Source organism: Sparus aurata, chromosome 21 (assembly GCF_900880675.1).
Source record: "Sparus aurata chromosome 21, fSpaAur1.1, whole genome shotgun sequence".
Taxonomy (NCBI): domain Eukaryota; kingdom Metazoa; phylum Chordata; class Actinopteri; order Spariformes; family Sparidae; genus Sparus; species Sparus aurata.
The window spans coordinates 26,791,243-26,804,634 of record NC_044207.1 but is presented as its reverse complement, the minus strand read 5'-3'; the positions used below and the strand labels follow the sequence as shown (position 1 = coordinate 26,804,634).

At 40.6% G+C, this 13,392-nt stretch overlaps 1 protein-coding gene across 1 annotated transcript; it reads left to right on the top strand.

Moving 5' to 3' along the window:
* The first annotated feature begins 245 nt into the window (after positions 1 to 245).
* LOC115573086 (uncharacterized) lies at positions 246 to 4,462 on the top strand. Its single transcript, XM_030403711.1, has 5 exons — positions 246 to 318; positions 429 to 543; positions 2,044 to 2,229; positions 2,657 to 2,842; positions 4,017 to 4,462. The coding sequence occupies exons 1-5, from the start codon at positions 246 to 248 to the stop codon at positions 4,240 to 4,242; spliced, it is 786 nt and encodes a 261-aa protein (XP_030259571.1). The 3' UTR covers positions 4,243 to 4,462.
* Positions 4,463 to 13,392: the final 8,930 nt, after the last annotated feature.

Sequence of the window (13,392 nt, the reverse complement as noted above, 5' to 3'; positions counted from 1 at the left end):
GCAAAGGAGAGTGTTAGGAGAGTACCTGCGTGTCTATGCATACACATGATGTGTTTTTGCTTCTAGGTGATGCTACAGGTTACATGCTGTGGGCAGGTTTGTGGTGAACTGTTTTTGCTGTCGTTGGCTTGTGATGGGTGAACTCTCCCTACTGTGCAGCCGTAGTGTCTACATTCAGAAAAGGTTTTTGCTGAGAGATATTCCACACAGTCACTGACGGACAAAGTCGAAGTGTAATACTGAAGATGAGGGTCAGCGTCAGCCTGGTGTTCGCCACTCTTCTCTGCTTCACCACGTGGATGAACAGCGACCATAAACGTGAGTACCGTAAAAAAGTACCAGATTTTTGTCTGAGCGTACGTCTGAATGTTTGGCAAGGTAAAATGAATGTAGCTTAATCTGTCTCTCTCTGTTTTTGTCTTGTTTAGCACATACGCCGCTAGTAATGTGTTGTGCGTATTGGTCCAAAACCAAAATCCCACTGACAAGAATTGCAAATTATACCATTCAGTCTGAAGGCATCTGTCCAATCGCAGCCATACGGTGAGTGGTCCTGATATTTTACAATGTAAATTGTACAATGTCTCAACTGAGAACAAATATTGACATGTACTCCAAAATACTTCATCCTGTACATCCAAAGCACAAAAATACATATTTTTGGCAACACTTTTTTTATTTTCCCTGTAGTCAGTATGTAGCCGTACTGACAGTTTTGGTTTGATTTTTGGTTGGAAAAGTGAGAAGATGTTGTCTGAGTTTTTCCAAAACCAAAATCCAGATAGGACGGATGCAGATTATACAGTTCAGATTAAAAGGCCTCTGTCCAATTAAAGCCATTGTGTAAGTGGTCCTGCAACTTTACACCATATATAATTAAATCACCAAAATGTGATGTTGATTGATATTTATGCTGTAATTTGATTAGTTTAGTTTTCCATTTTATTTATACACTTTTTATTACTCTCATAGACTGAATAAAACTACTGCCTATTGATTTCGACCGCTGTTTTGCTCTGTAGACACATTTTTGTGCAAAGTGACATTTCTAAGTGACAAGACATTTAATTTCCTGTAACTAGTCTACTTCAAAACTTGTTTTAGTAGAATTGCATTTCACTTGCATATGAAATCTAGTTTAAATGAGTGTGAAGCAACTAAGATTTATTTTTATTTGTATATATGTATATGTATTTTTGTGGGTTGCATTATGTTATATGTTTTAAAGCAGGACTGAGGGGGAGGGCGGGTCAGCAGTTTGAGACCCCTGTTTTAGGCCGATAGTGACCCAGGACAGTGGCCACTGATGTGGAAGCAAGAGATATATGTAGACGATCTCTGCGCTCTGATATTAATAAATGTCAAGTCAAAAAGTCGACCGTATGACAAATCATTTATCAGACGCTTTTGTCCAAAGTGACTTATAGTAATTCATACACTGATGGCGGTGGCTGACATGCAAGATGTCGACCAGCACATCAGGAGCAGTTTGGGGTTCAGTATCTTGCCCGAGTTCAATTCGACATCCAGACCAGGGGAATCGAACCAGCAACCTTCCAATAGGATAACACTGGCTCTACCCCTGAGCCACAGCCACTCCCTATCTTTAATGACAACCCCCTGATTTCAATAATGAAGCAAAAAAAGGAATACAAAAGGTAAACACAGAGATAAATAAAGTTTGTGGAAATTAATAATAAATAATAATAAATAAGAAGTTCAGTTAATACGAGGGTAATACATTCAGGGGTATGTTACATTTTATAAATTAATACCTACATTTATTTTCACCATTATGTTTTTATTTTTATTCAAGTTTAATTTTTGCAGTTTCTGTCCTTAAATGGAGTATTGATTGTTTTTTTTAACTACACATTTTCAGCGCTGTGATATTTTAAAACCTATCCAAACAATCTATGTGCACCATAGGTTCTTCAAACAGCTGTGAACCTCACCTTTCAGAACTGATTTGTCTGGACTTCATAAAAAAAAATGTCAATAAAAAGTATTACAATACTGTTAACAGATACCAATCAATTGCAGGTTTGTAACAACGATCGGAAAAATTATTTGCTCTGACCCGGACAGTGGCTGGGCAAAAAAGGCCAAGCTGAAGGTGGACAAGGAGGAGAGAAAAAACAAATTGCCAGAGAATGGACAGAACGACGAGGGAGCAACAAGCAACATCACACCAGCAACGGTCACCACATCAACATACACAATGCAGAGGTAAGACCAGTAAAGAAGGAGACAGCTGGGGTGAAGTATCATGCTTACATTTATGAACTACATCTATGAATATGCAGGAAGTGATTCTGGAGAAAGATAGTTGATTGTTGAGTCTCATTCCAGCTCGTCAAATAACCAAACTTGTTGTTGATGTCTTGGATCGAACCTGCCGGTGCTCAATCTGAATCTGCAAAAAACGATCTGTTCTATGTATGTGTTAGTAGTTGGGAGTGAGTTTAGTAACAAGTACCTGTTGGTCAGCCATTAACATCTGACTTCCTCACATGTAGAATAGATCTGCAGCCAGCATGGACTATTTTTTCTAGAATCCCTAGGGTAGCTTCAAGAAATTATTTGTCAGAACTAAATAAAAAAAATATATAAAAACAGCATTACAATGCCATTAGCATTTCACAATTAATTGCAGGTTTCACACAAACACTGGAGGGACGATTTGCTCTGACCAGGATGGCGACTGCGCAAAAGAAGACGTGCTGAAGGTGGACGAGGAGGACAGAAAAAACACATTGCTAGAGAACGGACAGAATGACGAGGAAGCATCGGGGGACATCGCACCAGCAACGGTCACCACGTCAACATACACAACGCAGAGGTAAGGCCAGTAAAGGAGGAGACAACTGGGGGAAAGCATCATGCATAGTATGAATATGCAGGAAGTGATTCTGGAGAAAGATAGTTTATTGTTGAGTCTCATTCCAGCTCATCAGATAACTAAATTTGTGGTTGATGTCTTGGATCGAACCTGCCAGTGCTCAATCTGAATCCAAATAATCAATCTGTTCTATGTATGTGTTAGTAGAGAGAATGGACAGTACTACGAGGGAGCAACAAGCGACATCACAACAGCAACGGCCACCACATCAACATACACAACTGTTACGTGTGCTTCTGGTGTGTGTTCTGGACACGTAACAACAACGCAGAGGTAAGACCAGTGAAGAAGGAGACAGCTGGGGGAAAAAAGTATCATGCTTACGTTGATGAACTACCCCTATGAATATGCAGGAAGTGATTTTGGAGAAATATAGTTGATTGTTGAGTCTCATTCCAGCTTGTTAAATAACTAAATTTGTGGCTGATGTCTTGGATCGAACCTGCCAGTGCTCAATCTGAATCTGAAAAAAATCAATCTGTTCTATGTATGTTTTTAGTAGTTGGGAGTGAGATTAGTAACAATTACCTGTCGGTCAGCCATTCACATCTGACTTCCTCACGTGTAGAATGGATCTGCAGCCAGCATGGACTATTTTTTTCTAGAATCCCTAGGGTACCTTCAAGAAATTATTTGTCAGAACTGAATAAAAAATGGTTAAAAACAGCATTACAATGCCATTAGCATTTCACAATTAATTGCAGGTTTCGCACAACGACTGGAGGGACGATTTGCTCAGACCAGAATGGCGACTGTGCAAAAGAAGACGTGCTGAAGGTGGACGAGGAGGACAGAAATTACACATTGCAAGAAAATATACAGAACGACGAGGAAGCAACGAGCGACATCACACCAGCAACGGTCACCACGTCAACACACACAATGCAGAGGTAAGGCCAATAAAGAAAGAGACAGCTGGGGGAAAGCATCATGCTTACATTGATGAACTACCTCTATAAATATGCAGGAAGTGATTCTGGAGAAAGATAGTTGATTGTTGAGTCTCATTCCAGCTTGTCAAATAACTAAACTTACTGTTGATGTCTTGGATCGAACCTGCCAGTGCTCAATCTGAATCCAAAATAATCAATCTGTTCTACGTATGTGTTAGTAGAGAGAATGGACAGAACGACGAGGGAGCAACAAGCGACATCACAGCAGCAACGGCCACCACATCAAAACTGCACCTCACAGAAAAACCGAAAGTCCAATGGCAGAACGGGCCAAAGACATTTTGTCTGAGGAATCACAACACAAGTCACAGTTACCACAGTCAGCAAACATTGCTCTTTACAGTTGTACTTCTCCTGCTGTACTGCATCAACAGTAAACACATGTGAAACAAAGTCAGGCTTTTATATATTTGTTCTGTCGATGATTAAATATATCATATATATTCAAACGTGTGTTCACCATGCCTTGAGACTGGAGTTCAAATGTTAACTGTATACACTGTGGTTGGGTTAGTGGCTATACTGTGGATGTAGTGCAAATAATAAAGTATATTTGACATGTACACAGGTGACTTTCTGAATCTTTATTGAGAGACTGCTTTGTAAGAACCACGTTGTTATATTAACACTGGTCACTGCAGGGTGACTGTATCTTATAGAAAGTGTGAGTCCTGGAACTGAACAGTTCAGCATCATTACTCGTTAAAGTCTGATCTGTAGGTGCCCCAGCAGCTGAGTTGGTGGAGTGTGAGTCCCATGTACAGGTACTGTGTCCTCACCACCTGGCCCATGATTTGTATCCGACGTGTCATCCTCTCTCTTTCAACTCTTAACCTGTTCCGTCCAATACGGCCACCGAAAGATGCCAGATAATAATAATAAAAAGTCCTGACTGTCAATTGCTGTCTGCCTCTTATGATATGTTTGATATTATTGTCTTTCTGTTTCATTGCTGGGTTTACTTGAAACTGTGGGGCAGCCACCACATCCTGAACGCTCAGAGGAGGATGAATGTGCGCATGTGTGAGGGGCTGCATGTCACCTAACTCAGCAGGAGATTATAAGTGAGACTGTTTCCTCTCTTCTAAGAGAATTAAACAACGTCTGAATACTTTTTTTTAGTTTAAGCAATCGAGTAGCACTGGACATTTATGACAGAAGTGTTCACCACAAAAACAAATCCTAATCATTTTATATTGTGCATGAACTTAAAACAGATATATTGCTGCAAAAATGGCACCTTGATGTTTTGTGTACTATAGAAAAGTCTTCAAGTCACATAAAACATGTTCCAAGCTTGCGCCGGCCCACTGTGACTGAAAACTGAGACTATTCTCTTAAATACCTGGAGAATGTAAATTCAATAGGTCAAGAACTCTTCCTACACACAGGATATGACCTCTGTACAAGATCCATTCACCCAGAGACACTTGTTGAGGGAGCAGTCTCTGTCTGTCTTTGATCCCAATCACCTGACTTCCTAAAGGGTCACCGGTAGAAAACGTCTCACAAAACCACCAGAACAGTTTCACAGGAAAATGTGGCTAGGATGAACTGAGTCATGAAAAACAAACGTTATCAACAGTGGGAAGAAACAACTGCATTGATGTTATGTTAAAGACGTGTGTGTATTGTGTTCTGGAGATGTCTACTTAAGCCCATGTTACCAAAAAAACAATATTAGTGCAGCTTTTAAGACTTGTAGCTGTTCTTAAAGCTGGTTTTGGTTAGATTGTAGAATAACTACAATAAAAAAAACAACTCCTCCATTCAGCCACTCCTCCAAAACACATGAACATGCACGGCATGACTACAACTGCCTTGTTGCTCTCGTGTGCCAGCAAGGAGACGTGTTTGTTAGTGGCTAGTTTGCTATATCCACCAGCTCTCTGACCTGTTTCAGCCTAATAACAAGAAATGCATAAATGAATAACTCTGTGCCACAATCCTATAAACACAAGCAAAATAGCTATCATAAGTGTAACCCAGAATCGGCTACCCTGCACAACAGTTACTCCTCACTGCTGTAGGTGTGTGCTTTCTGCTAACCGGGTTACAAGTCTGTTGCTGCCTGTTTGCATGTAACCATTAGTACTCTCACTGAAACCATTTTTTCCTTCGTTTCAAGCCTCAAACTGAGTACATTGTCATTTTGCCATGCTTCACAGTTGGTTAAGACTTGAAAACCTGCATTGAAGCCACTGAAGAACAGAGGAGCCCCACAACAAGAATGTATCTGGAAGAAATTCTTCATAAAGTAAATGAAAAAATTTATCCTATGGGGGATAGTGACACCTGAGACAGGGAATTAACCACCTGTGTTTCATGAGACATCAAGCATGTTTAGCCTATCAAAAATACAATTAATCTGGAGTTTAACAGTAGGGCCTTCACACTGGCCAATGCTCAAGCCCTTTAGAAAATAGCTAATCTTCTACTGTATAGAGTTCATATATGAGTGCATTAAGAGACGGCTACCTCATTCTTAGTCCTAACCATCAATTTAATAACAGAAGTCTGGATGCAGCGTCGGAGGCGGAGCCCCTTTTATTTATATTGAAGCTGCTCAGTGGCGCTTGTGACCAAAAAGCTTGACTTCCCAGGTGTAAGAATACCTGGACTCTCCACATTGTGGGGCCCATAGAGTGTGTGTACCAGAGACATCCGGCAGCCGAGACACCTAACTATTGATTTAGTCCCTTGCTAATTTGAATAAACTAACAAATGGAAGTTATGAAAGTGAAACAAGTCATTTCTACATAGTTTTGATACTCTAAAAGTTTTCCAATGTTTTACAGCCGCTTCTGTCACAGAGTAAGGTAATTGTTTTTCATTCTATCAGACTGACTTTAAAGCCCAGTGCTTACCTTATCCTCCATCCCTGTTACATCATCTAAGCTCTCCTTCGTCCCTAATAAGCAATGCTCTGGCAGAGCGGGGTGACATAAAATCAGATGCCACCAATCATAACTTCCTTCTTGGTGGAAAAGTCAAAGATCAGTACTGTCAAGAGGGTTTTAAAGCTCTCAAACTGCCCAAATTCACATGTCAACATTTACCAAAGTCCACCTCCATGTTGACTTTGCCTCTGTGAGCAAATCTAATAATCACGCCGAAACAAATTGATACACTTTAACATCCATCTAAAGTGATTAGCGGCAAGAAATGTCCACTTAATGTAAGATGTATTTATTCAGTAACGTTTCAGGTTATCAAGGACTGTAAAACAAAGGCAATAAGTGGCTCTCAGAGTAAGTGCAAAGGAGAGTGTTAGGAGAGTACCTGCGTGTATATGTGTACACATGATGGTTTTTGCTTCTATGTGATGCTACAGGTTACATGTTGTGGGCAGGTTTGTGGTGAACTGTTTTTGCTGTCGTTGGCTTGTGATAGGTGAACTCTCCCTACTGTGCAGCTGTACTGTTTACTTTCAGGAAAAGGTTTTTGCTGAGAGATATTTCACACAGTCACTGATGGACAAAGAGGAGGTGTAATTCTGAAGATGAGGGTCAGCCTGGTGTTTGCCACTCTTCTCTGCTTCACCACGTGGTAGAGCAGCGATCATTTATGTGAGTACCTGAAAAAGAACCAGATTTTTTACTGAGCATACATCTGAGTGTTTGGCAGTGTAACATTGAGGTAATTTAATCTGTCTTTCTCTCTCTCTTTGTCTGTTTAGACAATTTTGACTGTTGTTTGAGCTATTCCCGGGCCAGAATCCCAATACAACAGATTAGCGGTTATACAGTTCAGACATTTAAGACAAAAATTTTCTGTCGAATCAACGCCATTGTGTAAGTGGTCCTGCAACTTTACACCATATGTTATTAAAACACGTCTCAACTGAGAACAAATGTCGACATGTACTTCAAAATAAATTATATTTTTTAAAGGGTAAAGTTAAAACGGCCATACAGTAAATGTCTGTGAGAATTCTGCCAGCACAACATATGAGGCTGCTCAGAGCATTGTATATGAAGGGCTTGAGCTTCTAAACGCATCAAAAATGAATTTAGAAGTAAATACATTTTTGCATTTTCAGTCCTTAAACGGAGTATTGAATGTTTTTTTTAACTACACATTTTCAGCGCTATGATATTTTAAAACCTATCCAAACAATCTGTGTGCATCACAGGTGAGAAAACAAGCTTTTCTTCAAACAGCCGTCAACCTCACCTTTCAGAAATTATTCGTCTGGACTTCATAAAAACAATGTTAATAAAAAGCATTACAAGACTGTTAACAGACACCAATCATTTGCAGGTTTGAAACAACGAGCGGAGGAAGAATTTGCGCCGACCCGAACAGTCGCTGGGTAAAAGAAGCCATACTGTTGTTGGATGAGAGATCGCATCAGATTGGAGGCCAATAAAGAAGGAGACAGCTGGGGGAAAACGATCATGCTTATTTTGGTGAACTACCCCTATAGAGATGCATTAATTGATTCCGGAGTAAGATAGTTGATTGTTGAGACTCATTCCAGCTCATTAAATAACTAAACTTGTGGTTGGTGTCTCTGATCGAACCTGCCAGTGCTCAATCTGAATCTGAAACTCAATGTGTTCTACGAATGTGTTAGTGGAGGGAATGGACAGAACGACGAGGGAGCGACAAGCGACATCACACCAGCAACGGCCACCACATCAACATACACAACTGTTACATGTGCTTCTGGTGTGTGTTCTGCACACGTAACAACAATGCAGAGGAAAGACCAGTAAAGAAGGAGACAGCTGGGGGAAAGCATCATGCTTACATTGATGAACTACCTCTATAAATATGCAGGAAGTGATTCTGGAGAAAGGTAGTTGATTGTTGAGTCTCATTCCAGCTCGTCAAATAACTCAACTTGTTGTTGATGTCTTGGATTGAACCTGCCAGTGCTCAATCTGAATCTGAAAATCGATCTGTTCTACGTATGTGTTAGTAGAGAGAATGGACAGAACGACGAGGGAGCAACAAGCGACATCACACCAGCAACGGCCACCACATCAAAACTGCACCTCACAGAAAAACCGAAAGTCCAATGGCAGAACGGGCCAAAGACATTTTGTCTGAGGAATCACAACACAAGTCACAGTTACCACAGTCAGCAAACATTGCTCTTTACCGTTGTACTTCTCCTGCTGTACTGCATCAACAGTAAACACATGTGAAACAAAGTCAGGCTTTTATATATTTGTTCTACTGATGATTAAATATATCATATATATTCAAATGTGTGTTCACCATGCCCTGTAGTCTTGGATATCATTGCAATTAATAAGGAAACAACAGACACACAGCTCAATAAAGATCACAAATCTAGACAAAGATGAACAGCTGGACAAACACACATTCAGAGTCTATATATAGAGTTCAAATGATAACCATATACACTGTGGTTGGGTTAGTGGCTTTACTGTGGAAGTATATAAGACATGTACAGAGATGACTGTCTGAATCTCTATTGGGAGATTTGAGCGACTGCTTTCTAAGAAACACTTTGTTATTTTAACAATGCAGGGTTATTGTATCTTATAGAGAGTGTGATTCCTGGAACTGAGCAGGTCTCAGCGTCATTAATCGTTCGAATCGTCACAAAATGTGGAAAAGCTCAAAGGGGGGTGAATACTTTTGCAAGGCACTGTATCTGGTGCCCCAGACGCGTCCTCTCTTCTGTGACCCATGATTCATAGCCGATGCGTAGCCCTTTGCCTAATGTCATCCACTCTCTCTCAACTCTTAACCTGTCCCGTCCAATACAGCCATGGAAAAATGCCAAACGATAATAGTGAAAATAAAAAATAATAAAAAGTTGACTGTCAGTTGCTGTCCTTCTCTGTTATGCTCAGAGACTTATTGATAAAGTATCTTTCATCTAATCTATGTTACATCAAACATGTCAACATTTCATCCAACGAACTGTGACGCACACAACAAACCACAAAAACCCCTGAATGTGAATGTCAACAACATCACAGCACACGAACTCTGAAGTCGGACAAGTTGTGCTAACAAAAAAGAAGCATCGCAGAATGAATTATTCCGTAATAATTGTTATATTTTATAGTAAATATATCTCGTTCTACTCTCTCGATAACCCTAACCCCAATATTCTCTAATGGAAACCTGTAGGTCATCAGCCGAACAGTTAAAGAGTCATTTGCTCGGTGACACAAGGGCAGTTTTTTTTCTCCCCTTCTCAGCCCCCAAACGGAAGCAATATTTAAAGGTGATATTTTAAGATGCAAAGTACGTGTAACACATAAGTTCACAAACAGTTAAATGCAGAAAAAAGGCTCGCACGTTTGTGCCTGGTGTCTAAAAGTGGGGCACTCTTTTATATGTGTGTGTTTATTTTGATATCATCTCCTCTCTGTTTCAGGGCTGAGTTTACCTGAAACTGTCAGGGCGGCCATGGTGCCACAGCGACCACATCCTGAACGTTCAGAGGAGCATGAATACGTGAATGTGTGAAGGGCTGCATGTCTGTGGTCAGCGATTTAGCAGAAGAGTATTATCAAGACTGTTTCCTCTCTTCTAAGAAAATGATGCCCGAAGCAACAAAATGCCAAAGCAGTCATGTAACAAGCAACATGTATGACGGATGTGTCAACCACATACACGCCATTTGTATTGGTGCATTTGTACCAATGCAAATATGCCGCACTTATTTATTTCAACAGGGAAATTATGATTAGTCATGTCAAATGTGTTGCTTGGAGTGATAAAGTATTTTCCGACTCTGTAGTTCCAAGACGTTTGCTCATTTAGCATCTTTCAGCTGACTGTTTTGGATTTACAGCCCTGCAGCTTTAATGTCTTGGTTCCTTCTCTCTGCTCTTATCTGCCCCGTTTCCAGCTGCATCAGTCAAAGGAAGCTCTGATGAAAACACTGCACGTCATGCTACCATCCCTGCAACAAACAGCAGACACAGAAAGTGAGCAACTAGCTGGTAAACATAGCATATAGCAGCTAAAGAGCCTGAAATTAAAGCCTGAAGAGTTGGTATAGAGTTAATAATACATTTAGATTGATCAGGTGGACAGAAACAAAACTCCACCGACGTTATAAGAGAGCGAACAAACTACTTAAAGCAACATTAAGCAGAACATGTTGTGTGATTTGGCCCTCCTCACAGGTTTTGAGTGAAACACCACTGTTGTAAACACAAATCCCAGGTGTGTAACAGGTTGTCAGACGTGATGTAGGTGCTCACTCAAAACAAAATCATTATCCCAAAACAGTGTCATGTGTTGAGAACCTGTATGTTGAAGTAAACATGTGTGTAACGCTGTGATAAGTTCACGTAGTCCAGAAACAAGTGACAGACAGAGACACGAGTCATTATTAGTCTTATTATGAGACACTGAACCATCAAAATGACTGAGGTAACATGATGTCTCCTTAAAGCCTTTTAATTAAGGAAACTCTTGGTGGTCTTGGCGCCTGAAATAACTGCCCGTAGGCGTTGCCAAGATCAGTGGAAAGATTTGCTCTTAAAGGACTCTGATGACTGTCCTTGAATTCTCATGTTTCTCCATGTCTGGTGGATGAATAAACACTGAACTTGTAATGTGGTTATGGGTTGTGTTTACTGCACTGCCCCCATGTTGCCGTAAACAGTCATTAATGCAGGTTTACAGATTATTTTGGTCACATATTTATTTGTTTTTTTGTATTCGAGGGCAACAGTCAGGAGGCAGACAGGAAATCGGGGTAAGAGAAGGGTGTGATGTGCAGCAAAGGTCGCCAACTGAAGCTGAGGAGACTTATTTAGTGAAAAATAGAAATTAAATGATGAGGACAGATAAACCAAAGGCCAAGCTCCCACAACGTATAGACTCAGGGGGAAAAAAGTTTACAGTGAACACAGTTGTGTGCAGAATATATGTGTATTTCCTAAACTTCTGTGTCTGTGTGTGGGGTTTTGTGTATGTGTGTGCACCGGAGAAGTGTTTTGTGGTTAACCCACCAGGAGGAAAGTGCAATACCACAACGCTTCTCTCTTCTCCACACAGCATCACGCTGAACCTCACTCACTGGGGGCATGGGAAAAAAAAATCATCTTCCTGCCACTGCTAGACACACACACACACACACACACAGAGAAATATTCCCACCCCACAAGTCCCACGTGTAACTGTTGTGACTTCACCCATTTGAAGTAGTCGAAGGTGGCAGAAATGGCACAAAGCAGAGCAGAGGAAGTCCCACAATCCTTTGCAAAAGCGACGAGTCACCAAAACAACAGATGTTTGAGTTAACATCAACTCGATATAACTGTGTTCTTGAATAGCTGATGCAATAATTGCCCTAGAATGACACCAGACGTAGCACGTGGAAGCCAGGCCTAAAGACCCCGTATGCTACACCCATACACGTTTATATCAACGCGCATTCACACTTATAACTACACTTTCTTTTTTCATCACAGCCTAAGTTGTAATTCACTTTTGCATTCATGCGTTCAACGGCTCAGTCATACAACCTACAACAACGGTGGGCCACCAGCGTAGGGGCGGGGAAAACCCATTGCACTGTGGTTCGAGCGAACGTTGTACCGACCTCAAACACTCTCCACTCTCAGCCCCTCAAACCTCCTCCAGCTGTTGCACTCAGAGACCAAGCTGTACTTTCTCTTTCCGCCCACGCTAAGTAAACACCAGTTTGTTTCTTAAGCTTTTTTTTTTTTTAATCACACTTCATGTATTAGCGCCACCCAATGATGGAAAGACACTAACTAAAAGCCCCTAAAAGCCCCCCCCCCCCCCTCCAGCATGAAGCCCACCATGTCACAGCATCACAGTGAGGGGAGATGGAAAATGGCGGCCACCAGAAAAGTTGAGAATCACTGAACTCTGTGAGTCACTTGTGGTCTTCAGAACAAGCCTATACTGTAGACTTATGATGTAACTGAATGGTGTTTTGGTGTTTGCATTTCATTAAGTGGTTTTAAGTCTCATGAGAGTGCCATTTAAAGGTTGTGTGTGGTTGGAGAGCACGTCTGAGATTACCGAGCGAATTTGACATACTAACTGGTGAGACTATAAAACAATATATATATTTTTAAATCTTCCATTTGATCTAGATATCATTTAAAATACCATATACATCACTTTTGTATACCGGCTTTGAAAAAGTAACATGAACACCACGAGGCCAATGTTTACCATAGAGTCTGATACACAAATTCAACATTATTTTTCATTTACAGTCACATTCCTTATTATTGTTATTAATAAGTAGTTCTTTTTTTAGTTTACAATAATAGTTTTTAAAGGAAATGTTTGACCCCTGGATGTTTCACAGGTGTGTGCGACCCCTAGTAGGTCCTCAGAGTTACTGCAGGGGGGCCGCAAAAAAAATATGGTTTCATATTGTTCTTAAAGGTTTGTTTTTTTTCAAATATTTAAATATCCCTAAAATAAACATCATTGCCATGAATCCAAAGTATTATTTTAAGGAAAAAAAACAGTCCATGATCCCTAAAGCATCCATGTGAGCAAGCTTACCTAACTGGACACCAAACATAACGGCTAACTAGCCAGCTA

What these genes read in the sequence shown, in the direction of transcription:
- LOC115573086 (XM_030403711.1), top strand. Translation starts at nt 246, where the DNA reads ATGAGGGTCAGCGTCAGCCTGGTGTTCGCCACTCTTCTCTGCTTCACC. An exon ending in TCAACATACACAATGCAGAG is followed by an intron (nt 2,230 to 2,656) that starts GTAAGACCAGTA and finishes AATTAATTGCAG; the next exon opens with GTTTCACACAAACACTGGAG. An exon ending in TCAACATACACAACGCAGAG is followed by an intron (nt 2,843 to 4,016) that starts GTAAGGCCAGTA and finishes ATGTGTTAGTAG; the next exon opens with AGAGAATGGACAGAACGACG.